A 10,809-nucleotide genomic window follows, 5' to 3' on the forward strand; every position below is an offset into this window, starting at 1 on the left:
CACTGCTCCTCTTCTCATGAATCAAACTATTGCTGTGCAGAAAAGTTTGCCAAGCTCCATGTAGAAGAGTATGAGAAGTCCATATTACATAGAGGGAGTATTTAACTTGACAACTACATCTCTTCTTGATAAGGCTGCCTGTTATAAAGTTTGTCAATGCTTTAAATGCTCAATGTTCAAAGTGATAATGTAATTAAAGAGCTTTTCAGTGATTTCCTACTGATAATATAAGCATATGTTAGGGTTTTCCTTTCATTTTGCTCAATAACAGTAATATTTTAATACTAATATTGTCATAATATATAGTTGTGTTAACTATATAGAATGTGTAACATTCTATATATAGTTATATTGCTACTGGATTATTAAAATGTGTTGTGTTTAGAATCTTCTCCTTTCATTTCTGTATCAAAAAGGGCTGTTGTAGAAAGGTAGGCAGTTGTGTACCTAGGAAAGGAGAATGTTAATTGCAGGAAGATTGAATTCAGGGTAGAAAATAGAAATGTTTACAAATTGGCCTATTTGTGTTTCTGTGGTGGGTGTTAGGCAAATAGGAAGAGTTATTTTAGCTGCTCTGCAGGATGTGCTGATTTAGAACATTGAAAATAAAAAATGGAGTTTCACATATGTTTAAACAAAGAATGCATATTTAATAGGCAGGTAGATGGTAATTGTTTAGAGGGAGTTAATTTCTAGCTTAGTGTCTAAATTTAAAGTTATTTGAATTTGTGTGGCTTGTTCTGTCGGGTAGTAAGAGCATTCTGCTTTGTGTTTTATCTACCAAAATTAGTTTTTTAAATTGTGTAGGGGAATTATAAATGTGAATTGGATTTTCTGTTTAATGCAATACAAGCAAAAAATTGTTGTTGTTTGACAGAACTTGTCAGATCTGAATTTCATAGATTTTATTTAGATTGGAACTTTCCCTAGCAGGACAGCCATTTCACCTTGCATACATAGGTGTGCATGAACTGGGAAGGAAAAGGCGAGATTAAAGAGTCTGAAGAATGGCTTTGGACACAAGTGGTGTCAGGTAACTGAGTAAACAAAGTGCAGTAAGTCCAAGGAACAGAGAGATCAGTTTGGCTGGTCTGGGAGTTTTAGTGATCTTCCTGATGGTTGCAATAAATGTCCACAAAAATGTAGGCTTTAATTTTTTAAATTTTTTTTCCCCAAGTGAGATGAAGAAGCAAGGAAATAAACAAAGATTAAGAACCTAGACTGATTATTTGAGTGGGAAATGTTAAAGACGGCAACTAATACTGTGGAGATAATTAATGAAAAAAGCAGGGGTTGATCTCCCTCTGTCTGGGTCAAAGTGCTTCAGCAAAGCCATAACAATGATTCAATATTGAATGAAGTAAATAGATACAATAAAAGGAGGGCAGTGTGCTCAGTAAAGGTCAGTGAAATATCAGATGCTTGGTCAGTGAAGATTTTGATGCTTCATGCTCTCCTATCCCATAGACACTACCCAAGTGCTTGATCATTCCCAGTAAGAGCTGTTGAGGTTTGCAGTGTTCTTTTGTCTCAAGTCTGGAATAATTTGAGTTGCCAACTTCTAATGCATGCATCAGGGTTAATCTCAAGTTTATTCTGCCTGCCGCTGGAGAGAGGGAGATTATGCTAAAGGCAGAAAGGATTAGCGTTCATTAGTTCTGAATCAATTAGCAGAGAACACCATGCATGCTGTCCAGGAGGTGCTGTAGCAGACTGTTGATTTTTATTTCACACATAGACACCCCCAGCATCACAAAGAGAGTTTATTTCCTGGGAATTTAGAATTGGAAAAAAGTTTTAATTGCAGATACTTTGCACCTTTTTCCTCCACTAAAATTTCATGGGTTGGAGGAATAGATCAGGATTAAGAGGAGCCTTTAGACTGTGGGAGAAATGCTCATTAAAGTGGGCTATATTCAAGTGGTTATATGCCATAAATTTTAAGGAAGTAGTTCTGATTTTGAATGGAAAAAGGTGGTTTAGGAAGGAGAGGGAAAAGGAAGCTTAGTAAAATTTATCTGTTTTGTGATGAACCACACACTTCTCTGGAAGTGAATGGTAGTACCTACAGCAAAACAGCAAGAAATCAAAACATGTCAACTTAAACAGGTTTACATGTTTCTGAAACTGAACTGTCAGATTGAATCTCTCTCAAGTCGGAAACATAGCTCTTTGAAAGTCTTTGGTTGAATCTGAACCAGCTCTGCAACACTGTTGTTCGGAAGTTTGCGAGATGGTCCTTCAGCACTGCTAACAAAGTGTTTCTTGCTTGTAAAATGTGTTCGTGCTCAGCTCAGAGAAAGATAGGACTCCTGTTTCTATCTAGTACCATAATGTGAAATGTTACTCTTCCTGTTTAAATTTTATCTTTTGTTTTCCCTTGGGAAAATTAAAGGCTGCTAAACAAAACTCAAACAACTTTTCTAATAATTTAAAATTACACCATTAAATGCAAATTTACCTTTTGAACAGCATCACCAGTGAATAATGTGTCTACACAGTGGTGATGGATTGTTGCTGGATAAACGTAAGGTCTTCTTTATTATGTGTTTGATGCTCTAGTACCCCAAATCTAATGATTATGTCATGTAATATCTGAAAGACTTAAACACAGCCATGACTTTTAGAAAGTGATGTCAAAGAGAAAAGCAGGGTCAAATGGAATTAATCTTCCTCTGTGAACTATAAACATGTAAATGTAAAAATCTTATTTCATATAAACTCATTATTTCTAATTCAGGGATTTTAACTTCTAGACAGGTGGTTTTTACATGACAATGTCGGAACAGTGAAGTGAGAAATGAAGCTACTCAGCACCTTGCAAAACTCAAACTGTCTCCACACGTCCTAGTAATGCAATTTACTTTCTTTTTCTTTGGGTTTGCAGGCAGGAGCTTCCCAGGTCATCTTCACTAATCCCCTGGAGATTGTAAAGATTCGGTTGCAGGTAGCAGGAGAAATTACTACAGGACCCAGAGTCAGTGCCCTCTCTGTTATAAAAGATTTAGGCCTTCTTGGTCTTTATAAGGTATGTATTTCTGGGTTTAGTGGCTTCATCGTTTTATGTTAGATGTTTACATTGTTGAAACAAAAACTGTTTAAAACAGAGACATCTTTTGAATTTAAAACCAATCTCTTCCCGCAGGGCAGCCCCACAGTGGAAAACTGAAGAAAGCCCACTTCTATATTAATGGCAGTGGGATACAAAAAAATACGCCCCCATTCTATCCTTGGGGCTTTTATGCCAAGCTACAGGGAGTCCTGTATTGCAGACCTGCTGGCTTCTGGCACTGATCATTTCATTTGGTGGGGTTTTGTGAGAAGTTTCTTTAGCTTTCCCTCTGTGTTTTTCTTGTGTTTATTTTGAATCTGTTATCTCCATTGTTGTCTTTGCAGCAGGATATTCTCCTTGTCTTAATAATTTGACGGCAGTGAAACAGTAGTGGAGTTTAGTAGGATTCAGATTTTTAAGAAGTTAATGGTGGGATTTGTCAATAACAAATTCCACTTAAGAAAAGCCCATTCTGTACTGTACTTCAGCAGAACGCCAGTCAACAGATTCCTTCCCCGCGGGTATACTTGCTACCATCATTACATATCAAATGTAATGGAGCAGAAGCTATTAGTTTTCTTAAACAAGGAAGAGTATTTCTTCCTGTGTCTTCTGCCAGTGCAAGAGGTAATGTGTAAATTCAGCAGTTATATTAGCTAGGCACTTACAGATGTCATTTTACATGATTTGTCCATAGACCTGTGATAATACTATAAAAATATGCAAATTTGCATTTGGAGCTGAAGCTTTTGTTGTGATTTCTGTAGATGAGATTCACAACCATTACTTTTCCTGATGTTCACAGGTGTTTGGTACCTGGCACGAAATTGCCCTCGGTGTTTGCCATAATTAAATTAAGAGAGCTGTTCTGCTGTTCTTTCTATTTGCATTCTCATTGTGAATAACTCTTAACAACTTCTTTTAGAGCATAAAGTATCTATGTGAAAATATTTGAACAGATTGCTATATCAGTGCTAAGTTATGTGAGCTGTTTGTTAATGTAACTGGGAGGTGACAGGCCTCAGGTGGGTCCTCGGTGTGGGGGTTGCTGGCTTGGAGTATAACAGTCAGGTGTTTAGGCAAGGAGTGATGTTTTTGTAACGTGCATGCTTTCAGGGTATGCAATTGAGATTTTTTTGATATGTAAGAGCTTGTTTGAGCTTTGTACAGAAGCTATTTTAGTTGGTAACAAACTGATAACTGAAGTTACTCAAAGAAGATTAGGTAAGTTTTATTGCAATTATTCCACTGTTTATACAGCGTACGAAGTTCTGCTAAGAACCTCTTTAATGCCACCTGGTGACCAGGAGCAACTCCTGGCAGGATTATAGGCTACTAGTTTTGTCTCTCTCTTATTAAAACAGCGCTGGTTTTGCAGTGATTTACCTCTTTTTGCTGGCTTTTGAGTGCATCTTCTTCAGTCAACCAGATGCTGATCAGTGGAGATCATTATGAGGTCTTAACAGTTCTTACTGATATTTTAGTAGTGCTTTTGTGTTTGGTGGAAAAAAATGGCACGCAAGGAATTATCTTGCAACTTCTGTGGTTGTGGAGTGTTGTCAGCAAGACAAAAGGACAGACCTTTGTCACTTCCTTGACCACAGCTGGACACATCTTATGTAAAAGGCATTTATCCTAGGCACTGATGTCAGGATCCATGTCACATACTGCTTACCCAAAATAGACCTGAACCTTGACTCTTCCTCACTCTGGAAACTTACTTTAAATGTGTTCAACCCTACATCTTCAGTTTCTTGAGACATTTTATTTTCTGTTACTTACCTGGTAGATCAAACAAGTTGGTACTTCCTGGGCTCAGTCTTCTTGCTGGTTATCAATTTTAATCTTATTTACAAAATGTATTTGTATTATCTCTTTTCTGTGTGATAGGGTGCCAAAGCATGTTTCCTCAGAGACATTCCCTTTTCTGCAATCTACTTTCCTGTTTATGCTCATAGTAAACTGATGCTTGCTGATGAAAATGGCCATGTGGGAGGGCTTAATCTCCTTTTAGCTGGAGCCATTGCAGGTAATTTTGCAAAATGTTCTCTAGAAGTAATTTTTTTTTCTTTCAGTTAGTAGTATTTAATAGTCATTCAGTAGCCCCAAATAAAGGAAGGGTACTGTACCATTCTACCTGATTTAATCTAAATTTGATCACTGTTATCCTTAGTGGGAGGCAATGCAATTTTGATGAGAGCTAATTACATTTGCATAATGTGGATAAACAGCGTAATGTAGCTCAGCAACTTATAGTCAAATTTGATCTGTCTGTCTCAATGGGGTTTTACTTGTTACCGTGCTCTCAGAGTTGAAGACTAATTTGAATCTTTGATGAACATAAAATGAGAGATCATAAGAGCTAAGAAGAAAATGACTTACCTAGTTTTGGATTCCTGAATAACTGAGAATAAACTTTGTTGAAATGTAAGTGCTAAAAATAGGGCATTAGTTTGTAAAGAAGCTCAAGTGTCATATTCTGAAATTTGAAATAGTTTAAGTCTTTCTTCCTAAAAATGTTTCATATAAAGACAATATGCAGCTCTGATAAAAGTTGTTTTTACTAAATGGCAAGAGGTATAAAAATAATCCATATATGAACTGTAGTAGCAGATATTTACAAGTGTGGATACAAATGGCCGGATTCTACGCTCCCAAGGACTCGGTCACTAGGATGAAAACCAGGTCTCTGCAGCCTCTCAATCACAAATGATTCATTGGTGGAATCTGCACAGTTTAGAAACATTTTAGGGCTGAACAGACCTTTTGTTACTTGTTACAGTCATAAGGAATCACTGCATATATGAGTCATGAGCCATCTATGTGTAAAGAGCAGTTTCCCATGCTTGCACCTGCCCTTTGCCAGTTAGTATGTTCCTTGTACCAGAGGGAAGAGACAGACAAGCCAGGAAACTAGTAAGAGTTGTAGCCCTGTTTGTTCTCAGGTAACACAGAGCTGCCAAAAAAAGGAAAAATATTTAGGTTCCTGTAGTCATAAAAGCACATATAAATAATATTATTTAACTTGTATCTTACCTAAAGAGTTGCTGTTTTTATTTTTAGATTGCAAACTTCACAGCTCCTCTTTGTTTTATTAGTGTTTCTGGGTCATTCATACTAAGTGGTGCACAATAATAGAAGTGTGGAAATCTTGTAGGTCAACATGAACAGGACTCTGCCTTTCTGAACTGCAGATTTCAGTTTCCTGATTGCTCAATCTATTTCTGTTACACATGTGCAGCAGGGAGGAAAACAGTCTGAACATTATCTGCCTGTAAAGGAGAACCTGCATATGGTTGCTATTAGTGCATGCTTGTAAGCTGAACTAGATTGCTTCTGTTTTCCTTTATGATCAGTGACACTTCAGACTAAGATCTCCTATGCAAATCAGTGGCTTTTAAAATTTTTAATTCAATATTAAGCCAATGTTAATAGAAGTCAAAGTAATTGTCACAACTCTAAGAGAGAAGATGGTTCCTCCTTTTAGGAGGATGAAATTTTTACTGGATTCAGAAGTATTCAGAAATATCACAGCACAGTTACAAACTGTGGAGTACATTGCTGAAAACTTCCTCCATTCCTTTGACTAGAAAGCTGAGAGTGGTGCCTTGGAAGTGGAGACTTGTTCTTCCATCACTGTTGGCTAATATTACACTGTTGGTACTTGTAAAACACCTTCATTGGCCATTGACCTTCTTTTTATGGCTTGCCTATTGAAGTAAGCAGCATCTATTCTACATAGCAGTCCAAACAGCAGGGCAGACATATTTCTGTAGAACAGAAACTTTAAGAGGTAGCTTCCTTATTAACATCTTCAATAAAGAGATGTGTAGGATTCAAGTTCCCAAATCAATCATCTCCATAACTTGCAAAATATATTGTAGAGTAGCAGCAAAGTCAGTAAGGTTGCTCTTGTATAGGATAAATATGAATCTAAAAATGCCTCTTACCTTTTAAAAACTATGTTAATGACAGACCACTAGAAGAAACAAGAGAGAATTGCTGTTGAAAATTTATTATCATTTTCTTTACTACCAGTTACAGCCTTTAAGAGAAACTCAAACCTATCGCATAAAGTGCAAGTGTTTGTGTTAGCGTCCAGTGTTAAGAACTTGCATTTTTGGTAATCTTTGTAAAAAAAAAAAAATAGAAAAAAAATTAAAGTTTGCAGTTGTATTTTTCAGTTAGAACCATTTCATCTTTTACAAGATTCTTTGTGCAAATTAAATGTAGTTTTCTTCTAAAAGGTGTGCCTGCTGCTTCTTTGGTAACCCCTGCTGATGTCATCAAGACAAGACTGCAAGTGGCAGCTCGCGCTGGCCAGACAACATACAGTGGAGTTATTGACTGCTTCAGAAAGATTTTGAGGGAAGAAGGCGCTTCAGCTTTTTGGAAGGGAGCTGGAGGTGAGAAATGTACTCTAAAGGCTGACCCAGAATTTGAAAATTAGCTCCTGCTTTGGTAGAGGCTAAAATTATTTATAAGTGTTTACAAGGTCTGATTCTGAAAAATGTAACATCTTGCCCAACATGTTTAGCTTCTCTCCTGCGAAACTGTTTTCTTTGTACTATTTACCAGCTCGTGTGTTCAGATCTTCACCCCAGTTTGGTGTTACTCTGGTCACTTACGAACTTCTGCAGAGATGGCTCTATGTTGATTTTGGAGGCAGGTAAGTCAAAATATTTGCTTTTTAGCTTGCACCAAAAAATGTGCCAAGTTATTAAAAATAAAATATCAATCTCTTCCTTTTTTTTTCCATGCCTGGGACCGCTTAAACTTGGTGACTTTGAGCACCTGTACTTAAAAAGGCAGTATGCAAAACATCTCCGCCTCCTTACACAATTGAGTCAAACTTGCATGCTACTTCCAAACAGATGAGATTAAAGAACCATTTCATACTTACTTTAAGGGAACATGTAAAATTTGTATTTCCATTGTAATAAGGTATTTTGTCCATTTCCCTATCTCTGGAAGTTAAAAGAATTTCTGTATCAGTAAAATTGCAACGTCAGTTTTGTCCTTAATTTTCCATTAAGTAGTGGTCTGAACCCAACTTGACCACAGAAGTTCATTAAGGCCAGCTTTAACAGTCTTCCATCCCCAGACAAAAGCCTTAAGTACTTAGTCTAGATTTCTTGAACTTATTCAGGCTTATGAAGACACTTTAAATACAGGAAAGTTGTTTTGTTTTTTTCCTTTCTTCAAACAGCAAACCTTCTGGATCAGAACACATGCCAAAAACTCGGATTTCAGATCTTCCTCCTGTCCATCCTGAGCACATAGGTGGATACAGGCTTGCTACAGCTACATTTGCTGGTATAGAAAATAAATTTGGGTTGTGTCTTCCAAAGTTTCAATCTTCTGGCATCACCTCAGCTCAACAAAAAAGTAGCAGCTGAGTCCTGGAAAGCTCGATCAAAGCAATACCGTGGGAAAAATTTAACAGGAGCAGTACTGTGGTTTGTTATTTTTTTTTTCAGTTGGCTGCATGTTGTTCTAGCTGAACTGAGCTTGCAAATCGAATTACTCCTTCCTAATATTAATATATACCTGCACTGGTTTGTTTATTTGCACACACAGAACTGACTGAAGCTGTGGTTCTATGCCTTGTTTTAACCAGTGGCATGAATCTGTAGCCTAGACTTTACCTTGCACAGCTTGCATTTAATGTTACTGTACATATTGTACATCTTTGTACAGATACATCGTGGCATCCATACCCGTACATTGATAGAATGGGCACTGCAGTTCAAAATAGGTTGAAATGTACAGAATGTTTTGAAGGTGTTTTGTTAACGATCGTGACAATAAAATACTTAAAAACACTTAAGGCAATTAATTTCTCTGTGTTTATAGAAAAGTGGTTCAGTGAGATGATTTTTTTTCTCCACAGGTAAAACAGCTCACAGATTAAAATCCAAATATTAGATGCACCCATTTAATCAAGGTACAGTACAGGACAATGCCTCTGGTGGAAGGCTTTTCACTGCTAGTTACAGCAAAGGTATTTAAATGCAATGTGCTGGTTTACAATAATTACAGTAATTAGATAAGCAATTGCAGTATTTTGTTTTGTAGTACAACCTTGTAATAAGGAATTCCTTCAAAATATGTGGCAATACTAAAGGTGTGATAGGATCTTTACCTTTACGGTAGCATATTTCAAAGACTATGAGGTATGGACCAGTTCTTAAATCAATTTTTTCTGGATCTAGTACTCAGAGTGCTTTTTTCTTTTTTCCAGAAAGGAATATTTATTTTTTTAAAGAAAAGAGTATTTTACCATTGAAAAAACCAGGTTATTCTGAGGAAAAAATAAAAGGGAGGTGAGGGGGAAGACAACAACAAAAAGGACTTAATTTTATATTCTTTTTATAAGCAAAAGTGATTGTTTTTACACTTCCAGTTGAGTGGGACAAGTAAAAGGAGAGGGGAAAGGAAAAGTCTGAACTATTTCTGGCTCAACACCTGCCAACAGGGTATCTGGTATAATTTCAAAAATGCAGAATTGTCAGAAGAAAGAGGGGAGTCTTGACTTCTGTCATCCTCGAGGAAAAGTGCATCATACTACCCATACAGCCACAGAAGAGAAGCCTTGCTTACTGAAGTATGACAACATCTTATCTTTAGTTTTAGATGTTTCTTTCAGGGTTAAACATCCTGGAGTACAGTGTGTCTGCATGGTACACAGTGATCTGAGGTTCTACTGTTCTCTTGGTCAGGTGACAGCAGGCCCATATGAAGAGTTTGAGGTGGCTTCTGAAAAACCAAACACTACAAACAGACAATGCCTTCTTCAGTTCTAACCTCTATGCAAAATCTTCTGATGCTGAATGATATTTAGTGAGCTATAGGTTACAATATGTTGAACTGGGAAGTTCAATCACTATTCTGTGACAGGCATATGTAATAACCCCATTAAAAAGCTTCCTGTCTTTATTAGTTTAGCCTGCCCTTCCCCCCTTCTCCCCGTGCCTGCTGTCTGAACTTCGGTGCAGTTTTCTAGAGCAGACTTCCCAGGAACTCTCTTCCATATCTATGTATTTTGTTCTGCACTTTTCTAAATAGGTACAAAAATGGTAGGTACCCACTGGCATTTCATCTTAGTCACAGCTTGTTGACTGAATTGATCAAGGCCATCGGAGACTTTACAATGCAAGATAGCACTTGTATTTCTTGCAGATCCGAAACTGGACAGTGTGGTTCCCAGGATGATCATTTATGATATCTAGGATCACTGCTGGTCTCTTAATGTTGCAGGTATGAGTTTTAGAACATTTCCAACCTGTACTCAACTATTTTGTGAAGGAAGAACACAAGTAGGAAAGAATACAGAACAGATTTGTTGAAAAATATTAAAAGGTTGAAATTACATTAGAGTAATGCCATATGACCTATATGTTCATGCCACAAGCCCCTGAAAGAAACCCTTGTCTACTGATCTCTGAAAATACAAGTCTGAAGGAAATGTATTATTGAGAAATAACAATCTCAGAAAAAAAACAACAAACCAACAAACAAACCCAGAACCACCCTAAAACCATCACAGCAAAAAAACATTCTTCTCATTAAGAATGTTTGTGCCCAAAGGGTAGAAATCATCACATGTGCCTATTTGTTAGACAGTTTCACATGTTTCTCAACAGATAACTGCTGTTGTGAGGATGAGAAAACATGCAAGGTAAATGTCAAACTGAACAGCAAGACTTTGCATCTGAAAAAGGTGTGGGGGACTTTTGAGAAGCCAAAGCCACCTT

At 37.1% G+C, this 10,809-nt stretch overlaps 1 protein-coding gene across 1 annotated transcript in view; it reads left to right on the top strand.

Moving 5' to 3' along the window:
- SLC25A12 (solute carrier family 25 member 12) overlaps positions 1–8,512 on the top strand; it is a 47,981-nt gene extending 39,469 nt beyond the window's left edge. Inside the window, exons 14-18 of the mRNA XM_054174564.1 lie at positions 2,888–3,028; positions 4,943–5,081; positions 7,300–7,458; positions 7,631–7,721; positions 8,262–8,512. Coding sequence (XP_054030539.1) covers positions 2,888–3,028; positions 4,943–5,081; positions 7,300–7,458; positions 7,631–7,721; positions 8,262–8,451 — 720 coding nt within the window. The 3' untranslated portion in view covers positions 8,452–8,512. The remainder of the gene's footprint in view (positions 1–2,887; positions 3,029–4,942; positions 5,082–7,299; positions 7,459–7,630; positions 7,722–8,261) is intronic.
- Positions 8,513–10,809: the final 2,297 nt, after the last annotated feature.

The sequence above is a fragment of the Dryobates pubescens genome, chromosome 2, assembly GCF_014839835.1.
Source record: "Dryobates pubescens isolate bDryPub1 chromosome 2, bDryPub1.pri, whole genome shotgun sequence".
Taxonomy (NCBI): domain Eukaryota; kingdom Metazoa; phylum Chordata; class Aves; order Piciformes; family Picidae; genus Dryobates; species Dryobates pubescens.